The sequence below is a fragment of the Anopheles marshallii genome, chromosome 3 (genome assembly GCF_943734725.1).
Source record: "Anopheles marshallii chromosome 3, idAnoMarsDA_429_01, whole genome shotgun sequence".
Taxonomy (NCBI): domain Eukaryota; kingdom Metazoa; phylum Arthropoda; class Insecta; order Diptera; family Culicidae; genus Anopheles; species Anopheles marshallii.
The window spans coordinates 47,397,427-47,421,349 of record NC_071327.1 but is presented as its reverse complement, the minus strand read 5'-3'; the positions used below and the strand labels follow the sequence as shown (position 1 = coordinate 47,421,349).

The window sequence follows — 23,923 nt, the reverse complement described above, 5'->3', positions numbered from 1 at the left end:
TTATGGCCAAAAATTTCACCGAAAAAAGATATTTGAAAGGAAGCAAAAAGATTTATACTGAATAATATATAAATATAAGCATAAAGGAATGTAATAAACAATTGTATTATAATCGCATTTCACATAATCTATTCACGGTTTCAATCTATCTCTACAGGATTTTAAGAAAATCGAAAAAAAAATACCTTGTATACAACTACGGTATGCCCTGTATATGAAAATAAATTGCAAGCCTATTTCCGAAGAATGTAACTAATATGCCTAAATAATCATTGATGTAATGTACCTACGGATTTAATCTACTCCGGTACTAACGATGCAATAAGTCTAATTCTTTCGGGCAATTACTGTGAAATTAATCGAATCAATTTTCATTCCAGCTCCACTACCCAAACCCCCTCCACTACCTAATGAGACCAGCGACTAAAAATCAATTTTCACCACGCAGCATGATTGAACTGTGGACGTTAATAATATTGCTTCGTACGCATTGCAGAACCTGAACCGGAACCCACTTAGCGCACCACACAAACAGCGGATAAAATTAAACAACCATCAACCCTCAGGAAAAAAAATAAACCGAAACAACAAAACAACCACCGCAGGTTGCCATAAAAAATCAAACAAACAGCAGCAGTACACGCGCCATAGTTCGCACCGCAAAAGTGCGTGTATTACATGCCAAATTAAATTTGAATACGGCGCATCATCCATTACCGGCAATGCTTCATGGCGGTGCCTTCCAAAATCACGCCATTAAGTACTAAACATGCACTTTATGGCATTCGCACAGTCCATCCGGCATCATCAGGTTGATGGAATGCTGCCGGCAGTCTACAATAAATTTGAAATTCAATTACTCTCTCCCGAGCACCTCCTCCAGCCACCGATCGGTAACCGAAGGCGCCATGATTTATCCTTCCCCGACACACGCACGCCTCTGGCCGAGCGACCGGAAATGGGCGCTTTACAGTTTCTAATAACGAACGCTCCCGCCATTTATCGACGGCGCAGTGTGGCTGGTTTGGCGGTGGAACCGTTTCGCTTTTACAACTCTATCACTTGCACACACTTTTGAAAAGTCACCCCAGCCGAAGCCGGGCCCTTCCACGGTGGGCCAACGGCACCGAAATGCGCACGCCACAAAAATGATTTCACCACTCGTAATCAGCCAGCGGAACGAAATAAGCATGCCACGATGATAAAGTACTGCATAAATCTTTAACGCGGCTTTGTTTGCAATGTCTCCGTCCCGAACAGCCCCTCCGGGGGGGGAGGCCCTCCACCGCGCCAACGGCATTCTATTTGTGCACGAGGCGTGCGGTTAGCTCAATTGGCCAAATTGCTCGAGACAAATATTATCGAGAGTCCGGGCGCCACGCACCGACCAAAACGCAACGTGCGTCCGGTTTCCGCAGCGTTGTTTTGTTGGTGCCTTTCTTCGGTACTTGGTCTAATAAATAGCGGGTCCTCCTCCTTTCGCCACGCGTTGCATGCGTTTGCCCTCCACCACCCTTGCGTGGTTTGGCTTTTGTAAATAGGATCATCAACAACACCGCCAACGACGGCGACGTCGCAGTACCACATTTCTTTGGACCCGCAGATACCCGACAGGAACATGGCCGTATCGACGGGTGCGGTGGAAGTGGCATCATTACTCAAGCTCCACCAAAAATCCTCCCCAGAACGCGACAGCCAACCCAATGCGACCAACTCTCAGCAATCAAAAGACCAACCATGGCCAATCGGTAGTTGGCTGGGGGGAAAGTTGGTGGGGAGGGGTGTATCGTCCACGAATCTCACTCCCAACCTCGGCATTAAATACGGCCGGGCCCAGGCCCCAAACTAATGGGTTTCTATTCGATGCCACGCATCTAACAACGTTAGGCTCAATCTCTGCTTGTCGCGACAAAGACATCGGACGAAACGGGGAAATCCGGGTGGTGCCCCGGTGGAAACAACGGGCGGCAATAAATAATTTAAATCGGAATTTATGCCAATACAACCTAGTAAATTCGAGCCACTCAGACAACCCAAACCCCCTCCACGCGGTTCGAGGTCTGCCAAACGTCGCTTTTCGCACGCCAAAGAATCAATTCGCCACCGGCCTCGAGCGCCGAAGACAAAAAGCGGCCGTTCCGGGCGCGTAGAGATTTATCCCGCCAGATTATTCCCGCCACGGAATTAAAAGAGCATTTGTTTTGCGCGTGTCCTCTGTCGACGCGGAGCGCAGGATAGTGTGTCCACGTGCAGCGTGTTAACACGCTAATGCCCGTCGGTGGGGGAACAGGGCCCAGGCACCCGGCCACCCGCTAGAAGGATTAGCTTTTGGAGGTAAAACATTGCCCCAACATTATTCTCGCCAGTTGTCCGCTGTAACCGGCGAAACCAGCCCAGCGGAACAGCGATGGAGCGGTGAATGAGAAAATGAATTGAGTTCCCCGTTGGTTCGCCGTGGACTTTTGAGTTTGCAAGATTGTCCCCGGTTGGCATAGGTAAAGCAGCAAAGCGGCAAAGCGAGCAACACGACCGAATGTGCAACAATGCCGTGGTCATTCGCGGGGAGGAGTCTTTTTTTGTTTGCGTTTTAGGAAGCTGCAAGGACAATGACGAGGTCGAGGGGGGTGATGGTTAGTCGCAGTTACTGCTAATTTTCCACCCATCCAGTTTACGCGCTTGTGCATTATTGTTGACGACAGCGAGCAAAAGCACCGGAAGCACCCGGATGGCATCAGCCCCAACATCGGCACCAACCAATCTCCCTATCGTCAACGCGGTGCGGTCATTAATTATTCTTTAGTATTCACGGAGCGTAAAATTTAATCCCTTCGCAACATAAATTCTCCACCACCAAGTCAAACCCTTGCCGCACCCCAAACACCGTGTCCGGCATGATTCCCACACGCCACACGACGGGAGAGCGAAAGGTTCGACCAAAGTTTTACGGCTAGCCTTGTGCTTGTTGATATTCCCTCGGTTTGCTACACCTGCCACCTGGTTAGTGGTATACTCCGGTATGCACCCCGAAAACACCTAACCAGTTCCGTCAGTCCGTCAACCTTCTTCCTCCCGAGCGCGAGCCCCGACCCATCCCATCCCGTCCGGCCCAACCAACTGCGCTGGCGGTGCTTGTGAAATTATATTTTATCTGTTATTAAAATTATTACTACCCCATCGAGGACGACAATTTCATTGCAATGCGAGGTAATAAATATAATATTCAAAGTACACATTAGACAACACCAGCTGAGCATCCCGACGATGGCTGGATGAGCCACCACAAGCAAATGGTCAAACACCGCTCGGCAGCGTGAGTTGTCTTTGCGCGAATCCTGGAACGATGGAAGATAACAAAGTATTGTGATGATTTCGTTTCATTAACTGCGTCTGATACCTGGCGGAAAGGCGGGAAACTTTCTAACTGGAATGGATGATCCTATTCTGCAAGCAACTAGCGCAGGGATAGATTATGCTAGAAACAGTTTCAAACGTACGTAATAGGCGGTTTATTAACAAATTTACATAATTTTAGCACACCTTTACTGTGGCGGACGTTTCAAAATTACCAACTTCCACAAACTTTTAATTGCGCTTAATAATTCATACACGTTTACGGTAATTAAGGGTTGTAATGAGTCACTCATTAACTGGTTCCTCAATATTATCTAGCAGCAATTCATCACATTCGCGTTTACGTACTTTCGGTTTGTAGTGTTTCTTGAATTTATTTGCCTCTTCCTGCCTAAATGTTCTACATGAACAAGTAAATAGCGTGTACTTACACAAAATAGCTGGAAATTCCGATAGAATCCTCGTTTGAGGTGCATGCTACCAAATTAGGAACTTTAGTAATACTCAATCAAACTTTCGAAATATCTTGAGTGTGTGATCTTATCGTATCCGACCTCGGTATTCTATTTTCGAGTCTCAAATTTTAAAATAGTAGCAAAAAGTAAATCAATATCTTCAAAAAACATATGCACGGTCCAGTCATGGGAGATGGAGATGGCGTTGGGAACCAGCAATAGTCCTCAAGAAACTGGTTAGATTCATGCCATGTGTAAAAACTTCATAGAAGTTCAAAAGTGATTTACCGAAACTCGGTTCTAAGTTTAATTCCGGCATGGAAAATTACATCTATTGTAATATTATGAACCAGTCAAATGTTCCAAAGATGTTAACATGTACAGTCTGCAACAGCATGATTCATATTGTGAATCAGTAGACGGTGTAACGGTAACGGTGCGCGGAGTAGGCAGCCGCCTAAGGCTTCGCCATGTGGGGGGCCCCGAAAAAGTTGTTTAGTAGAAAAAAAAACTTGTATGAATTGTGCCATAAATGAACCCGAAAAGCGTCGCTTTCGCTCTACGTATGCTAGCCGGGACCCCGAAGTGTATTACAAGGGGCCTCTGTAGTGGTAAGGACTATAAGACGGAGTACCAGTACCCCTGTTAACTTAGGCGCTAGAGTAAGAATAACGTAACAAAATGAAAAACAATCTTAACCAACACATTTTTCGGAAGGCTCAAGAAGGTGGTTAGGCCTCATGAATACCTTTTACAACAGAATAAATAAGAAAATGACGTAAAAATGAGAACAGTAACGTAGATCGTCTAGTGAAAATGATAATTAGAAAGCACAGCTAGCAACAGATATCGACCCCGCATGATAAATGTATGTATTTTGATGAGGCCGCATTGAGTCTTCTGATTGTAATCCGATTACGATGAATTAGTTTGCGATCCATGAATCCCACACCCTGCGCGGATGCCGACAATTCAAAGAAATTATTTCGTGATTGCCATTTGGAGGCTTCGCTCTACAATAATAAAAAAAATCCAAGATTGATAAGGGAAACGGTATTGCTGAAACGACTACCGAAATAGAAGGAAGTTTGATTTTTTACACTAAGTGATATAAGTTCATATAAATACATACATGATGAATAACTCAAACTACTAAAATACTAACACAATTGTGCATAATAGAAACTTCGTAATATTTGTCATATCAATTGTACTTAATTAGCATTATCGAAACTGTTGTACAAAATTCGTCATTCAAGTTCAACTTACAAAAGGAATCTGAAAAGATCAAAGTACATAATAAGCATAAGGTAAATTACCAAGTACCGGTCAAGTCCATTCTATCGCACGTAAAGGATTAATCGTATGTCAAAACTAATTATCGAATACTTAATATTTCATTAAGTGAAAAAGCAAAATAGATGGCTAACCTATTGTAAATATTGCTTATAAATGTGTAAATGTGGTTCATCATCGAAGAATCGTATGAAGGCCAGGGTGCTGCTGAATATTACTTCCTGCTCGAAAAAAAATCGCTAACTCGAATAGAATGCACCACTCATATGAACACAAATTACGTTTAAATTACGTTTAAGACAAAATCAAAGATACTTCCTATCGAGTAAATGCCCCTAACAACTGTTTCTGATTGTTTATCCAGTAGTCCTTAAAAGCTATCCCAGGTTAAGCTGTACATGGTAAATGCTTGTTTGTAAGCAAATCACCTGGACTTACATGCTGTGTTTCCTTCGTCCCTTTTGTCCTAACTTCCATCCTCCGTCTCACGCAAATGATCGTGCATCTTAAGCCGAACTTCTGACAGAAGGGATTTCATCTGTAAGTATTTGCCCGTCGAGTTGGGCAAATTCTCGAAATGTATTACATCGCTAACACCTTTCGAAAACGCTTCTCCGCTCGGTAATGTGCCGTACGGTGTGAACGCACTGAGAATCGGAGTGCCAAGTGACATTCGCTTCAAACCTACGTTCGCTGGTTCGTCAATGTACGGTACTTTGTTCATCGCCAACTCGCCAAGATCAAACGTCTCCGGTTCGGGCGGACGTTCTGATGGGCCACACACGGGTGTGCTACCGTTCGGTGGAGACGGTTGTTTCGTTGGAGGTACCGGTGGTGGAAGCATAGATGGTGCACATGGTGGGTCCATCGGGACGGATAAACTGTCCATCGAGGTATCTGCTTCCGCCGCTAGCCTTTCCGCCAGCAGTATGTCATTCATAAAGGAACAGTCTTCGGTCGCAACGGAACTGTTAGCCAACTGTTCCACAAGTTGACTCTGCTTTTCCTCCAAATCGGCCAAAGTGGGTGATGATGGAACGGGTTCCGGAATGGGTTGTAGTGTATCCTACAAGGGAAGGAAACAGTTAACAAATTGATAAGATTGCTCTACTATTTCTCACGAGAAGCGTTACAAAACTTACATCCAATGTGATCACCTCCACAGGGTTCTCTACCAAAATGACACTCTCGTCAACGGCAGGCGTTTGCTGATTTGTGTCATTATCAGACGATAGTTCCCCATCCTCTAGCTCTTCCTGTTTGCAAATTCCCGATGGCCCTGGGCTACCTTCCATCGCATCCATATCGATGATTTCTGTGTTTGCGGTACTATCAATAAAACTTTCCGCGCCTGGTTCGACCGAAGTCTTCATTTTCTTTCTACGGTAGCCTCCCACCAACGTGCCCTCTAGACGACGAACCATATTGTCGCGTCCCAATTCTTCAGTGTAAGGTGGCATATTGTAGAACTTTGAATCGTCAAACATTTCTGGAGGTGGTGGCACGTTAAACCCTGGATAGGCAATTATTTTGCGCACATCGTACTTCATACGCGCATTGTCCACCTCGCCATCGCTGTTATCCGAGTCCTGCACCGCGTCGCCGTTCGAACCGAACAGCTGCAACCCGGAATGTGTAATCTTCGCATCCTCAAGCCATCCCAACGGATAACCATACACGCGCATCTTGTACACGTGCAGCGGAAGATCGCGGGGCCCGAGGCCAAGAGCGTTACGCAGATCCAAACTTAAGGTGCCAGGCACAAAATGCCCGTAACGCTGTTCCTGGTCAACGTGGTATCGATCAGACTTTTTCTGAAATTCTTCCTTCTTCTGACGGATGCGCGCGTAATTTCGTGGCTCCTTGCAGTCTTTCAGTGCATGCTCTCCCTCACAGTTCCAGCAGGTTTGCTTCGCCTTTGGCCGCTTCGACAGAGAGCTGGAAGCTGTCGGCGGTGTCCCATCGTATACCTTGTTTAGTGACTTTTTGTAGCTCGGTATCGGACAATTATTCTTTTTATTCTTCATGGGTGTGGAGTCAATGACGAACAGCGAATCGACAGCATCCTTATCCGCCTGTGCGACCGTTTCATCAATCTCCATCGAGCACCCATCTTTACCCGGCTTTATCTTAACCGGTAGGTTCGGTAGATGTTCTGAGAAGATTGCTTGAAGAGCACTTGATATTGCTTTCTCTAACTTCTGATACACTTCGCGCGTTTTGAAGTGAATCTTTACGAGCGGTGCCTTAACACTTGTTCCAGAGTCAGTCATATCTACATTATCGTCATCAATACAAACCACTGAAACGTTTGTTTCGACAAACTCTATGTCGCTATCGTTTCCATTTTCTGGCCCTTTCGTACTAGAGTGGTGGCTACTTGGATTCTCGTTCATGGTAAAAGTGTAGCCTCAGTAGTTATTTTCACAAGACACCGCCAGACTGCTTCCCTAGAAATTCAGACTTCTATTGTTTACCATTTTAAGCATTTGACAGTATTTTGACGTTTCCCGCTAGCCGGAACAGTCGTTCCTTTACGGAACGTTCGAACGCGGACTCATCGTGTTTCGAACGTGGCTACAATTCGAACAGTATTTGTTTTATTCAAATAACACGGTATTTCTCACGAAAGTATTATCAGACCATTAATTAAATTTGCATTACGTTCATCTGGACCCTTAGTTCATAATGGTTAATTCATTCCGGTCAATCAACTGCTTTCATTTCGCATATTTAATTATTCATAATTGAAGGTGTCATTTTTTACCATGATTGTGAAGGTTTTGTAACACATAAAAGGAAGCATAATACAAATTACGACCAATGAATATTAACTACAATCACAAAAGCCGGAAATGAACGTACGTAACTTTATATAAATATATTTTGTTTCATTCATTCGATATTCGATTTTAAAAAATAAGCTATCACAAAAAATAATCAAAAACGATTGTAATATCGTTCCATACTTTTAACAGATTGATATTCAGGTGAACATTTCATGTACTTACCTATATCATTACATTATTTCTTTCAAATTAAGTCTTTCATGCGAGTTGGTATAGTTGTTACGAAATTATCTTATTTGCCCTCTCCTTCGAACGAGGGCTTTTATTTTGCTTCTTTTCCCGCCCATCAATAAATAACAAACGCGGGGTGTTTCGTTGTTTGAATTGTGATTTATTTGCACTGTGTATTGCAATGTTTCACATACACTCGTCATATATTTCGCAGCAATTAAATTAGTTTTCTACACGTGTTCGTTAAGGGGTAAGTAACAATAGCTTCTTCTCCTACGCGATGTCTTTTTTTATGCGTTACATTAACGGTTAGGGGAGATGGGGACAGAGAGATAACATTATCGATTACAACAGTATTCTAGGGTCTCTCGTCTACTCATCACTAGGAGGTATCGTACAGTGATAGTATTTTTGTGACAGTATGGGTCTACACAAAACGGTCTACAATTACACAAGAACAATAAACAAGACCCTATCTAAACGAGGTTCAAAAACAAAGGAAACAAATAAAGATTTATGGTGAAGCATGAAATCACAGTTGGTGTAATTTGTAAGAAGTAGTAATGGAAATCGAACGATGGGTACTCATCATACGATCTGCAGCCCGGACGGATGCAGTATCCCGTGATGGTGCTGCTGCTGCTGATCGAAATGATCCTGCTCCATCTGCTCCTTCAGTATCTCCAACTCTCGTATGCCGGAAACCGTAACCTCGTACTTATGCATCATCAGCGAACGATAAAAGTGGAGCGCAAACGCTACGAAGATCACCAACACGGGAATGAGCACGATGCATGCCGACCAGGCGGCCGTCGTGTTGAGATCGTAGAACTTCACCCAACACAGGATGGCAATCTCGAGCAGAAACAGTATCAGTCCCAGCAGCGTAGAGAATGCCCACGCCGTCTCGATGTACCAGTGTAGGCGCTCGTGGGGCGACTCGTGCACCAGCGATATGCTGTGCAAGTTGCAGACTGTTTCTATGTTAGGCAAGATGCAGGTGCTGATCATGAGCGCTAGCATGTGGACCGCGACCAGAAGCGTGGTACATATGGCAAACGCTATTAACATTGCCGATGGCACTTTGGTGTTTTCATCCAGCTGTACCTCCACCATGGCGACCTAAAATTAAAACAAAAAAATCGTTTTAATACGAACAGTAAAATCAAAATTGGAACATTCAAAAAACCCAAAATAAATAGCGAATAAGAGCTGATGTATGCATTTAAAAAAAAATAAAATGAAAAAATTAACGAGTTTCCTATCACCAAGAGCGCAATTTAGTTATGCGTCGTCTACTCTTGTAGTCCTATTGAGCATACATAACATTTGATAGCATTATCAGTTAGTTTGCATACGGCGCTACGCAAACCTATTTTCAGCTACATTCAAAAATTGTTCTAATTGCAAGCTCTACCTGGAGATCGGGGGAACAGGCCAAATGGTAAAGAAAAACCTAAACAAGATGAATATTGTTATTCGAAAGTTTGAGCCGAGTCCGACCGCATTTGAGGAGTTATTTGCCATCCAGAAGGATGAAGATGAGGATGAATGGTACCAAGGATATTAAAAAAAGTCATTACTCGAGATACGAGAACCCTGAAACAGCAGTGTTTCTTTAGATACGAGCCACACCAAGCGAGCGATATTTTGATTCGAGATACCATCACTGCACATGACACGACATGATAATCTATGAAATAACGGGCAGCCCTGGCTGAATATTAGAGAATCTTAGAACCTTGGATGGGAAAAGCTATGGCCGTAGGATGTAGCTAAAAGTGCATTCTAAGTATTGAAATCCGTAGCAGCACTGATGTAACAGATTGATTTTTTATAATCTATGGGTCTCAGACCGAGATGTAAACTCTTCGAGAAACAGTCTCGAAAGCAGACATCCGAGAACTTCTTCATAAAGAACTTCTTTATCGGCACAACAATATTAAAAGGGTTTTGGGGGCTTGCCAGTTCTGGCTCTCTTTGACTTTATTTACTCGTAGTTGGACAGTCACAGTCCTACGTACTGAGGATTGAATGCGATTTTGGACCGGTCCTACCGTGAGAAGACAGGCGCCGATATCAAAACACCATCAGGCCGCCCCGGTAATCGATAATTTACACGTCTATATTCGCAGCATCAGCAATTTGTTTCGAAGAGGAGAGATGAAGAATATTTATTCAAGATCATGAAAATGTGGAGGAAAGTTATAGAGTTTTCGTGGATAAAAATCTCCCGGATAAAGTAACAACTATGTCCACTTGCCCATTTCATTTCGATAATATACTGAACGGGAGAAGATATGCCGATAAAAAATAAAAACCATTCCTGGGAAGAATATAAAACTCTTCTATAAGCACTTTCTAAATGTGCAATTCAATGCGTTCCAGAGGAAAAATGCTTTGAGATAGGAGTAATTTGACATACGAGCAAGATTATGAAACAAATTAAACTCGTACCTCTGGAAGTACCACTGTACTTAACAAATTGCTAGTTCATCAGTAGTAAGTTAGATCAGAAAATTTAAGCATCTTCCATTGCTAAACATCGGCTCAAGATACAATAACTTCGGTTGGTTCGTAATAATGTTTGGATGAAATGAAAATCGTCAGCTTTCGAATGGTCTTCAGATGCGAACGATCAAAAAAGGTTTTGGTCCAACCTCGCACGGATCTACTCCAACATTTACAACAGCGAATTCCAACTTCTATGCTGGACATCAACTTTACTAAAGTTTTTCACTGCTTACAATCCCACAATACCCATGATTTTAAATTACTCCAGATGTATTTCAAAGGAAACCTTAAATTTTTTCAAGCTAAAAATACGTTCATCAATATTTAATAAAGGGTTCAGGATTCGAGAAACTGTACATTTATTGGAACTTAAACAGAGATCCGTTATATCTCTAATTCTAATGCAAAATCACATTCAGAATCTTCATTACAAATATGTCTAATAAAGACGAAAACAAAATCATATCATTTTTGGCTTGGAGTAAAACACCAAAACCCAAAAAAATCATTATACATATCTTCATATCAACATGCGAAAATAGAGTTTATGTCTCTACCGTACAGCACAGGAAACCTTCCGGAACCATGTTACAATGTCCACTAAGAGAAACTCGTTAATCATAATCATCCTGTCGAGCATTAGATGGTCAACGAATTTGTTATAGTTTCTTCAAGCCAATGGAATGTTTCCCGCCAATGTACGATTGTTTTCGGTAAATGAATGGCGTGTTGTGTTCGGTACCCCCCGTTCTATTCTTTTTACGAATGTAATACCTTGGTAAAAGCCACACCGAATCAGAATACACACACGACAAAAGACCACGAGCGCGGTCACGAAACTTTATGACTGTTTGTGATTTGTGTGTTGGTTGCTGGTGACCGGCCCGGCATTCAGATACCCAACAAAAACAGTGCGTAACAGTGCAAATGGGTGGAGAGGCGAAATGCGTCGAGTCGTTGTCGCGTATGTTTGTTGGCAATGCAAATTGGTACCTCCTCCCTTCCACGGCACTCTCCTAGCATCCGCTCAAAGGCGGGGGCTTAATGAAAGATCAAAACACAACCTGGGCCGTGTGTGTGTATTGCCGAGGTTGAATCAAAAACCTCAGATCGTTAGGATTAAACTATTTTTAAAATAAACGGGGAACCACAACCTGGCGTGAATTCGTTCGTTCCACCTAGTAGTAGCATCATCGTGCCAGTCCCGGCGGCGCACCGGTCAACCCGGTGGGGCCGGCAACTGGTCAGCCCTCGTCTAAGGCATCGAAAGAATCTGCGACACATAGCGAGCGCAACATCATCGTGTGCGGCGCTTCCTAACGTGTCGTTGAACGACACTGACACTGACCCCTAAGAATAGGGGGGTGGATAGAATGATGATGCACGACATTGAGACCGTTCGGCGATGTCAACCCCGTGTCGGTTTCGTGCCATGTTTCCGTGCTTTGTACTACGTTTCACTTACCATCGCAAACCCGGACAGCAGCGCGGACGTTTTACTGGAAGCTTTTAGTTTCGCACGGCTCAGCTGCAACTTGCGCCACGACAGATAGTTTGGTGTGTGCAGATCATCCCCCGTCTGTGACATTGTGCTCAGGTTGGATCGTCGCTGAAAATTAAAAACAAACAAAACAATACACGCGATAAGCATTCGGTGGACACTTGCAACAGCAACAACCGTGCAGGGAACAGGATGGGAATGGGAAAGTTTCAGCCACAGCAGAGCACCGGTGGAATATGCTTACGATCGCTTCCTGGGCTAAGAATGACGCAGCGCCCCCGTGACAACTGGCGGCCGGACCGAGTCCACTGAGAAGGCCCGTGTTAACGGTGCAGCTGTTCGGATGCGCACTACCGGTCCAGAAGTCTCCAACGCCGGATGATGCACCACCAATGCCTGCACCGAACGCGGACGACGACGAGTGCGAACGGCACGTACGTACCTTCGGTACCGGCTGTGGACTAACCCTGTGTGCCGTCGTTGTCGCCGTTACCGGATGGTTGAAATTGCGGTACAGTGGCGAGTTCAGGCACAGGTTCGATTGTGAGCAGCTCGGATGTAAATGCATTGTTTCGCGGCCAAGGTGCGCGATCGAGATCGCACACCAGCAGTCTTTCTCGCGGGATCGTGAGAGCGGGCCCGTATGTGTGGACACGATTTTCTCACCAGATTACTCTGCATACACACACAAACACTCGCGTTGTCGCGGATGTTGCTGTGTGTTGTTTGAGAGGGTACGAATATTGCGATCTTCTACTGGTTTCAAGCGTTTTTTTTTGTGGAAGGTGTGCAACCGACACGTGCACCTCGAAGGGAAAACTCACTCAACCCCTAAATCTATGCAATCTTTTGAAGTCTATGGTATTCTAATCACTGTCCTTAGGTGGTATTACTGCTCTTCTTTGCTTGATGAATCAGCTTTAATCTGCAACACATTTCTATTAAAACATTACAGAACAAATACTGTTGGTGCCATTAAACCGTTAGGACCGTATTAATCATGTCACGTCCTACGCTTACACTCAATTACACCAGATGTGCAGGCAGGTGATCATTCACTCAACCAAATGATCTGTACTCCGCGCGCTCTCTCTCTCTCGCAAAGCAATAACACACAAAGGAAAATGTCCACAACTACGTCTACCAGCAAAAAAAAAAACGCAAAAGTTTTCCCAAATGTGTGAAAAACGATGATTACGATCAGCATGATGGTTGTGTGTTGGCTGTTCGAACTTCATACAACCCGATGTAGCGATGTATGTGAAACGACCTGTGATGTGATGGTTCCACATGCAAACGCGGGCGCCTAGCAAAACGCGCCAACTAGCGGCGACACAATTCGTTGACAAAAATATCACCAAACATTCCGTTTTTGTGTTGCATGTCGTACCGTTACCACCACAGATGATCGCAAGGTGTATGTGTTAGTGGGGGGTTTTTTTGTTGTTGCAATTTTTACCCTGCACCAAGAGCACCTTTCCGCTAGTTAAAGCTATTCCGAAGGAAAATTAATAAACGTAAAGAACCCCCCCGTAACTCCAGAGCACCACGGGTTTATTCATGCGCGTCGATTTGCACATTCCACGGTGGCGAGATGATTGAAAGAACAGCTGCTCGGGGTCACACATTCGAGAGGGTCACACGCTGGGAAGAACGGGTTGCTGGTAAGAAAAATAGCTGTTTACCAGATTTCGGAGCATGGATGTTTAAGTAGCCAATGTGTGTTCTAACTACGACACGGCTGGATAGTTTACGATCAGAAGTAAACAATGTTACTTATAAAGGTTATAAGTAATGGAGGACGGATATCCAAAAGATAAGATAGTAGAGGTAAACTGTTAATTGCTTGAGATACTATTTTTTGTCAATATTCATTGGATTTGACAAGACGTACTGATATCAAATTTTGATGCAACATTACACCACAAAAAATGATTGTCTATTCTATTTTATCTGTTCTAAACGCACTATCCAAAAGTCTCCAACGTTGATACACGAAACTGATCAACAGTTTCCTAAACATTCCACTTTCAATCAGCTTATACAACACAATGCACACTTTTCACGAACCCACGAATGCATTAACCGTTGCAGCTTTACAACAAAATCACATGTTACAACACACCACGTACGTCGTATAGCTAAATTTGTTCGCACGCGAACAATACCCTTCTTTTCGAAATGTCCGAACCACAAAACCAAATCAATGTTGCGCCGACGATCACAAAAACAGGGCACAATCCGTGCACTACCCGTACACTGGATGCGTGTGTTTTTTGAAAAGATTAATATTCCATCGTCCCTGCGGACGGTTCAAGGTTTATCCGTCTATTGAAATCGTACTGTCCCCTTGGCAAACGCGAAGGAGTGCGCTTATTTGGCAACGAGCACGCATACGCATACGGCCGAAGAGCGCACGCGGCACGAGAGCCGAACCGAAACCAGGCACACTACTAACATACTAAACTACAAAACCGTCCCCAGTGTAACCTAACCCAAAGAACAGACTATCATGTGTCCGGTTTGCCATCTTATGCTGGGAACCACACCTTCCCTTTCTTCCGCTAACACTTTGCCCACCTGATCCGCTCACAAAAAGGAAGGAAATTGACGATCGCGGCCTCACACACATACATCACACAGTGTGTGTGTGAGCGCACGCGCCAGCATACCATTCACCTAGCTCACGTGGCCGTTGATGATAGCCCTTTTTCAGAATGATCGCCCCACTGCTCGGACAACAGCGGTAGGATGTAGCAGCATCGATAAGCCATACGCACACAAACGTACGGGCATGCATTTATTCTAGGGCGCGAGAACGCAACTGCAATCAGTGCATCGCATCGACTTGCAACAGGTGGTGATGGTTGCATGCTTCGATGCATACTAAACGTTTAGTGCGCGGAAAAAAGTAATTAAAGGGATTTCACCGTTTTTTGGGGACCCAAGTTGTCTATCCTACAGTTTCGTCGCTTCGCGTTATGGCACACCGGTAGAGCAATAAATCATTCCCACTAATCATCTGTGGGAGGGTTCATTTTTGTTGTTCAGAGGAAAACATTCCCCCGGACCGCCACGGTCAGGGACATGTCGGCCAACAACCTCTTGCAATCACAGTTAGGTTTATGTGTGTGCTCGTAACACTCGTAAAGCAAGCGAGAAATAAATTCTAATTCCAGTAAAGTTGGTGATAAGTGACCAAACTGTTCATCAAAAGCATCATAATTGTATGGTTCAATATCACACTCAACTGAACAACTGATCTTCTAGCTATATCAACATCAATCTTCTTATTTCAACTTGGATCCAAAAATATCCACACATTGGCGCATCCAAACAGCCCCTTGAACGTAACATAAATCTTCACCCCGTTAGTAAAACAGCATTTCTAATTTATCAACCAACGTGTGCAGCTTACTAACAGAAATAGGCCACTTGCAATCCGAGGAATACTGCAATCGCAATTCCATGTATCAAACGGCACACCGCGTACCGGGGTAAATATTTACATTTCGATGAACGATCACGATCCCAAAGCGATCGTAAAAGTGACCCAAACGCGGTGGCAATGTTTAGCAAATGCGTCATCCCGCTACCGCCACGAACACTCTGGGAAGCAATGGAACAGGTTCAAAAAAGCAAAAACGGGGGAAAAACAGGAGAGCATATTAGCACTCTGCGGCAGCCACTCTTACCTTGTTGTGCGTGCTGCAAATACTGGTTCGGTTGTTCCAACTGGAAGCGCCGTGGCCGGCGTGCGGTGTAAGACTGTGGGTGCTGTTGTTGCCGATGCTTCCGCTGTGGCTGTTTCCGTTGCTGCCTAGGTGTAGGTGCGCGTGATTCAGCCCCGTGCCGTTGCCTACGTTTGGGTGATGATGCACGACCCCGTTGTGACTGTTTCCGTTTCCGTTCGGCTGATGGATAAGGCCCGTTTGATATAGCTGGCCGGTGCTGTTCGTTTTGGGCGTTACCGTCGTGCCGAGAGTGGTGGCTAGTACCGTATCGATTCCGGCCGTACTAGTGCTCCACACCGACACCGCACCATTGCTGAGGAAAGTTAACAACAGGCACCATTGCGATGAGAGATACTCCTTTACGTTAGCAAACAAATGGCAAACACTGGTTTCGAATAACAGCTACTAAGCGTGTACGTAATTGGTGGTTGCAGGAATGTATGGAAGATTGCTAACAACTAATCCTTAAGCACTTTAATTCACAACATCAAAACTGCAAAACCGAAAACACACAAAACAATGAAATTAAGCTAGGCGAGATGTTTATATTTTCCTGACGTATACGAGCAGCACGTCACGAACCAATATCTACATTGAGCGGTTGGTTCATTGTTCCATTCGGTTCCGGCGAGGGGTTTTGACAGCCCAGTTACACGAGCATTGAGCAACTAACTTTGAATTTCAATTCACTTATTTTGTAGTCCTAAACAACTTTTCAAACTATTTTTATACCCAAATTCCATTTGTTTCAACCCCAAAATTCAGAAAAACGCTCATAAATGTGTTGTGAACCATTCATGCAGCTTTTATTTAACTTCGAAACGACTCGAGCAGCTCGATCGAATCCGTTCCGATCCGCTCCGACGAGTATAAACGTATGAGGTACCATCCCTACTGCACTACGGGCTTTTAGCAGGAAACATAGGACAACATTTCGAGACAATAAGAAATCTAAACTGTTTTATTCAAAGTGTCATAACTTTCATATATACAGATACATATATACAGGAAATATCTAATTTAATTCCATTTAATACAAAAATGAAAATCAGGTGCGAGGTATGGAGAAATTAAGTCTAAAAATGTGCTACAACACCCAGTGCGATTTGTATCGGATAAATCCCAACAGAGGGCGCTGCTAACTCGAACAAGTTGCTGAATGGAACGAACAGTTTTTTTTATTTTCTTTTCATACTTTGCGTTTGGATTGAATGTATTAAATAGAAAAATTAAAATAACACCATGGCGCAATTAATTAACGTTACCATTGTTGCACAAACATGGAACGTTCGACAATTTAATTTAATGTTGAACGTTCTCGAACTTTCTATCACAACGATGAATTTTGAGATAGCACATGTTCCATCAAACTAGATAATTACGTCGAAACACAAACATGAAGCGTCAGAACTATTAATTTTCTCACTATCAGGTTGTCATGTGTGCCCTATTTAGAACTTTCTAAACTTTTAACGGCCAAAGTCCAGGCAAATGCTTTCAACCGCTTCCAACACATCCAAAACCCGATCATTCTATGCCTACGCACGCATTGAAACTTGAAGGAAGTTCCGTCGGCACCCAGTCATTAAGCCACCTATTTCATTATCTCTTCGCACAGCGAACGGGCGAGTAGAAAACGAAAGCGCTTTAACCTACGAACAGGTTTTTACGACCCGGCTCGTTAAGACCAGATGTGAGCGAATTGGTTGCACGGTTCGAAAAAGGGAAAAGAAAAGCCCGCCTCAATCCGGCCCACACGGTGCTTGGGGACTTTTCACCCATCCTCATTAGCAACCCAACCTGTGGCGGAGGGATGTGCATCGAAGAAGCGCATGGGCACTACCGGAGCTGAGTCGGTGATAATAATCAACGACTTCGGGAATCGCACAACACACCTCGGCTGAGCAATAGAGAAATGAATAAAACATGTTCTTACCGGCGTAGGGCAGAGCACACCGCACACGGTGGGAAAAGAACCCCCGCTGAAATATAAGTTCAAATGGCAACAGGTGTGCTGTAAGAGGGTCCTATCGTGTGGTTAGCGAGTTGCGAGATTATGTAAATTTTGCACCGGAATTCATCACTCTAATTTGTCTAGGCATCGATCATTGCGTGTCAAAGCAGGAACAGGGTTCAGGATCGCGAGGTGGCAGGTAGTTCTAATAGCATGGATGAAGTAATCAGGTCATGACACTGAGATATATCTTTCATAAACGGAACTCGGCAAATAGTTGTTGCTAGATTGTATACACTAAAATTAGAGAATATTCATTATTCACCACAAAAGCCAATGATGTGTAATGTAGTTGGAGCTTTTACAAACAACACAATGACACGCAAGCTGGAACAGACCCCCTCTAAATATAGCAAATATAGACTCCAAGAACGTCCCAAACGTCGATTAAACTAACGTGCCATCCAATTGGCCAACCAGACACATGTATCGCACACCAACAACCACCCAAGCCAAGGTGTTTAACGAGCCTAATCATTTGTTAAGATGAGTATCTCACGAAAACGGTGTCGAAGGGCTGTCCATGCAAACAGACAAAAAAAAAACGCTGTGTGTAGCTCAGCAAAAAAGCACAACAAATAAACCCATTGGTGGTGCGTGATTTAAGACCATAAGCCGGTTAATTTAAATAGCTATAGCACCCCCTCCTTGGGAGTGTATGAGTGGTTGGCCTCTTATCTCGCTAGCATGCAGTGATCCATCGTTCACGAACATTGTCCCACACTAATAGGTCCGGTATGGCAACAATAGGAGTACAAAAATATAATCATCATCAGAAACATGAAAGCCTGAACATCGTCTCTGATGAGCCAAGGTTGATAGTGTTGCAGCCCGTACCAGTGATAAGCATATTACCTTCAGGTTCGTTTGCGCCCAGTAGCACAGGATAGGGACTTTGTTCAAAAACGTACAGGAAAGTTCCATCGTGACAGTTCAAAAACAACAAAAGAGGTTACGTTATGCCAGCAAATCAATGCAAAGTGGATTACATAGTTTAAGCTAAGTATAAGGGCCCCACTCTACGGAATGGGGGTTGACGAATTGAAAAATGAGCTTTTAAACTCGCCTATTAAACGCCTTTGCCGTGGATAGCGAGCTCTAAATTGAAAACCAGAAATCATCTCAAAACCGCAACCTCATCTCGGATGCGCCACACACCAGCCCGAGTCAACGCTTTAAATGCATTTAAATCGCTGCGTAGTGCGCCACGTTCCGGGGTCACGTGTTGCGAAGAAATCTGAGCAGAAACGTCTCACACATCAAAGAGTTGTCGCTCGTAATCGGTCGCTAGAGCGTGAAACATTTCTTTACAAATTCCAATCAGCAGAAGCGGCACCGTGCTGGGCGATATTGTGTGCCGCTGAGACATTCGATGAATCGTGCCAGAACGTGCACCCGTCGTCGATCCACCTGCCATCGATGACAAAGGTGCCGGATAAAGGCAAAAGCCCCTTATCCAGCGTGTAGACAACACCGCCGCGGGAAGCGGCAATTAAATCCAATTGATTACCACCCCCGCGTGCTGTGGCATTAGTTATTCCGCGATATCCGTTATTTACGGGACGTTAATTCGTGGAATACGGGGACCCCAGGATAGCGTGCCATCTGTCACGAGCTCCGGAAGCAGCACCTCGTTTAGCGGAACCTGCTAAACCTGGTTCGCAATCACACGTGTGGGATCACGATCAGGAAGTACCGCATTAGCGCCATGTGCGAAGAGTCTGGGCTTTCCCGGGCAGGTGAAGAATTTGGCAAAATAAAAACAACTTCCCATTAGTCTATCAGCTACCACGCTCGTGAGACTCGTGACAGAGAGCCTTCTAATGGGTGGACATTGTAAGGAGAGTGAGGCTATTATCGCTGCCTGTTAGGTTCACCTTTATACCACACTGTGTGCCCTTTTTTGTGTGCTACTACTTATGATAAATGAGCACGATCGTAACCGGGCACTAAGCCGACACGTGACACACTCATCGCTTCACAAGGCGCGCCAAGGGTTGCTACGATTCCTTCGAAATGGCTATATCCGCCTGACAAAAATCGGTTGATTCCAAGGCACTTCATCACCGGTAGCGCACACTGGTGTACGCCCACACACCGCTACCCAGGCCAGAGTGCTGACGTCCGTTCCGTTCGAAAATTCAAATCACCCACTGCGCAGTTCCGTACGAAAATGGTGCCCCAAACGCGTTGCGACGACAGTTGCAATCGCGAGTCGCACGTCAATCACTTACCCGGTGGACACATACCGCACGCTACACTTGATCGAATCTGCATAACGATCCCATCGCTGCTGGTCGGCGTCCGAGAACCAGAAGAACTGGACCCAGCGCACTTGCAGTGCCAGTGTACTGCGGGGGCGACCTACCCTGCTAACCTTGAGGTGCAGGGACGACAACCGAACGCAAATAAGGGTTGGAGCGCAATCGATCAATAATTCTTCTTAATTGAATGATTTAGCTGTAATTGACGCAAATAGCACGAGATTGAAACGTTGATTTCTTGCAACTCCATCGGGTGCTGTTGTGTGATGGTGAGAAATCTGTTTCACTCCGGAGAAGTGGTAATGTTCCATTTGTCTTTCATCTGCATTACTTTTATCAACAATATCCAACACAAAAGAGATTCTGCAGAGATTAACTGCAAAAAATCCAGTCAGTCCAGCCAAATTTAAACTTAGTAAACATTTTTGGAACAAAAAAAAATAAATCAAGATGTTACAAAAGCACCTTAAGCTACGTTAAGATGCCCTACGTTTGAGATCAAATTAAATTCTTGACATGTTTGGTTTGATTTGTGAGTGTTAAGATTCTTTGCCAAAAAATTCAGAGTATTTTTATTTCAGAGTGTTATTAATAGTTTAAACGAACTACTAGGCTTTTAAATCATAAAATATCTTAAGCTCCATTATAAAGAGTTTAGGATTATAATCGTTCTACCGAGGAATTCCGCTTATGAGATTACACTCCATTCTTTCTTACTAAACTTTGTGCAACGTTTAGTCATCCCTCGCCCACACGAATTCATCCCCAAACGCTCCGCAACCTCCAACCTTATGAGTTACACCTAATACATCTGCACAAGATTTGATTCCTTCCCACAAGTCAATGCCGATTCCATCGACTTCAAGTCCCCCTACGATCGCATTCCTCATTCCTTGTACATCCAAAAACTGCCCCATTAGGCTCTAAATAAGTCCTCAATATTTTTGCTCTGAGCCTTTTTCTGCAATCGTTCGTACCATGTACGAACCAACAGACAGATATTTTTTTTCATACAACTTTTTTCCGGCGCAGAAAAACTCCAAGGAAATGTCGTTAGTCTCTTACTGTTTTTTTCTGTTCATTAACATTGTTTCTACGGTCTTACCTTCTGCTTTTTGCTCTAAGTCAATGATCCAAAAATGTATCTCCCTATAGCTTTCTCTGAGCATAGTTCGCCTATTCAAATTATTTTAGTGTTTCCTCTTGATCCTACTCTTGCTTGATTGTCTCATGTCCTGTAAAATTGTAAAATTCGCTTACCCGGTCCCGTTGTTCTGTTATTCCATTGTCAATGCCCCAACGTCCGGTGTTACTTGGACTGGAATAGATCTTGTGCATTAGAATGCTCTTCTGCTCGTTGGTTAGGTCGAGACTAGATTATTGCTCAACAATCTGCTCTCCCTCAGCAAGGTTTAACATCGATCGTATCGAAGAGTGTCAGAGGTCCTTCATAAAGTTTGCTTCCCGCAAATACTCTGGTAAACTTTCCATAGGCCGGATACTGTATATCGTTTACGACCTATTCTACAATTTTTTGTACTCTTTTCATTTTCCTGCTTTCCCTCTGTTCCTTTTTGTTGTGAAACTTATCTTATCTTATCGGACCGGATGGGATTTTGGTCCGGTCCGTTCGTGTGAAGACCGGCGCCGCTACCTTCAAACCACCATCTTATGATATAAACGTCTGAGTAGAACCCTACTACATTCTGGTAGTGTAAAGCGCAGCACTGCCTGCTAGTCCTAACTGTTGTAGTTGAGCGATAAGCTAATCAGCTAGCCTTTTCATCTGAATAGTCTAATACTTAAAAAAAAAGAAAGTGAGGACCCACAGCCTTCTCACCTCTTCAAAGGACTTTTAATTCACGATATTGAATTTGGCTTTTAAGCTGAATAATCAAGTCTTTGTTACATGAAAAACGAGGGATGATAGGGTAGGTTATAAGTATAAACGACTGTTGCTTCAAGATCTTGTATTTAAACACCTTCATCTTCTCCTTGGCGTAATGACCTGCTAGGTCATGGGTGCCATTTCTGATTTACTGAACTTATTTTATCACTTAAATGGATAGTCAGGCCTCAGTGCTACGGAGGATTGGTCTGGATGGATGGATTTTAGACCGGTCCTGTCGTTTGCATACCGGCACCGCCATCAACCAGACATCCCCTTAACATATTAGGCGCTTAAGCGTTTAAAATCACAACCCATTCGAAAGTGCTATCGGTAAACATCATTAATACATTCCATTTCTCGACTACTTTTTTTACTCCAGTCAACTACTTTATCTCAAGAGACACATATCCAATAGATCTGCAAAACGTTGACAATTTTTTTTTTCAGATAAATATATTCTAAAGACGTAAACTTTGCAAAAATCAAGAATCCCTCCAACATACACTCGATTTGTATCAGATGAGTAATATGAAATCGTGATTTAAAGCTCCATAATGGCCATATTCAACATTAAATGAAATTTACACTCGTAAGCCCAGGTCAACTGATTTGCTCACCTGCAGTAAAAGAACCGTTCCAGAAAACAGGATCCGCAAAATTTGTCCTGCTCCAAAATTATATCAAAGGCGTTTGTTTGTTCACTCGTGGAATCTTGAACATGCACCATGCTTAAGGCAATAAAATAAATATTAAATTAAGTCCGAAACACTTCGAACTCACCTTCTCCGCTTGCCTGCAAGATAAAAGCAAAACGAAACCGAGGTGAACTTAAACCCATCTCAATTTGTAGCAAACACAACGGAAAACTTTCACTACATCACCTGAGGCTTCCAATACCGAGGCTCGCCGAGTTCCATAGCGGAAGTTTGAAAATGGCAAATGTATAGGGAGGAAGAGGGGGAAAAAAACACACGCGCCCACACAAAATACGGCAACATTACCGTCAACATTTGCCAATCATTCTTTTCTCGTTCGCCGGTTGGGCAGCCGTTTTGCGTTTTGCAGAGCTCCGGCTCCGGAAGACCATTGCGATATGGCCATCGACCCATTGTCAGCTAAAAGCAATGGTTGTTCCTTCCGGCATGGTACGATCACAAACCGTTTCGCTTACCCGATTCGTCCGCTCCTTAAATGGCATCGGGCATCCACTATGCCGTGTGCTGCTGTAGTTCCTTGGAGGCTCATAAACTTTATTAAATTTCACGCGCTTCATGCGGCCTTTGTTCCCTTTGTGTTAGGCTCACAGCTGGCTGGCCTGGAGGGTACGCTATGCAGCCCGGCTGCTGCGAAAGGTAGCAGCAATGACACTAAACCAGATGCTGATTCAATTGTCACCGTGGTGGCATCGGACGGTTCGGTCCCGTTGATGCCCATCGTGTAACTGACCTTGGCGCATTGCGGGTGTTTGGACGGTGTCATTGCGCGTCAATCGTGATGAGCCTGCCGGTAAAGCATCATCATCCTGCCTTGCACGGACGGTGTGAGTGAGTAAATGAACGGTGGAGTATTTCACACAACCGGAAACTACTCCTCTCCCAGCTGTCAGTGGGCTACGCGCCGAAGGCTTTCTTTTATTAGTCCGCGATGGCGTTATGAAGTTGACAGACAGATAAACGTTCTTTGGGTTTTTTTCCCTTGAAGTAATTTTAGTAAAAGCAACTTATTAAGATTTGATTGATGATTTTTTTTTCTGATATATAAACAGGAAGAAATAAATCAAGGATGAGTTCAAATTATTTTTCCCTAACAGAGAACGTTAATATCAAGCTAGACCGAAAAGATCATTCCAAAAAGAATTCAAAATGGAACGTAAAAATAAAAAA

General features: G+C 44.0%; 2 protein-coding genes across 2 annotated transcripts; both read right to left on the bottom strand.

Moving 5' to 3' along the window:
- Positions 1–5,568: 5,568 nt before the first annotated feature.
- On the bottom strand, positions 5,569–7,498 carry LOC128714229 (zinc finger CCHC domain-containing protein 8 homolog). Its single transcript, XM_053809105.1, has 2 exons — positions 6,245–7,498; positions 5,569–6,168 (listed from the first exon to the last, which is right to left on the bottom strand). Exons 1-2 carry the CDS (start codon positions 7,496–7,498, stop codon positions 5,569–5,571), a joined length of 1,854 nt encoding a protein of 617 aa, XP_053665080.1.
- A 1,145-nt stretch (positions 7,499–8,643) lies between these two features.
- On the bottom strand, positions 8,644–23,519 carry LOC128712705 (calcium release-activated calcium channel protein 1). The gene is made up of 5 exons (XM_053807592.1): positions 23,487–23,519; positions 20,120–20,262; positions 15,833–16,184; positions 12,102–12,245; positions 8,644–9,244 (listed from the first exon to the last, which is right to left on the bottom strand). Exons 1-5 carry the CDS (start codon positions 23,517–23,519, stop codon positions 8,711–8,713), a joined length of 1,206 nt encoding a protein of 401 aa, XP_053663567.1. The 3' UTR covers positions 8,644–8,710.
- Between the last annotated feature and the right edge of the window lie 404 nt (positions 23,520–23,923).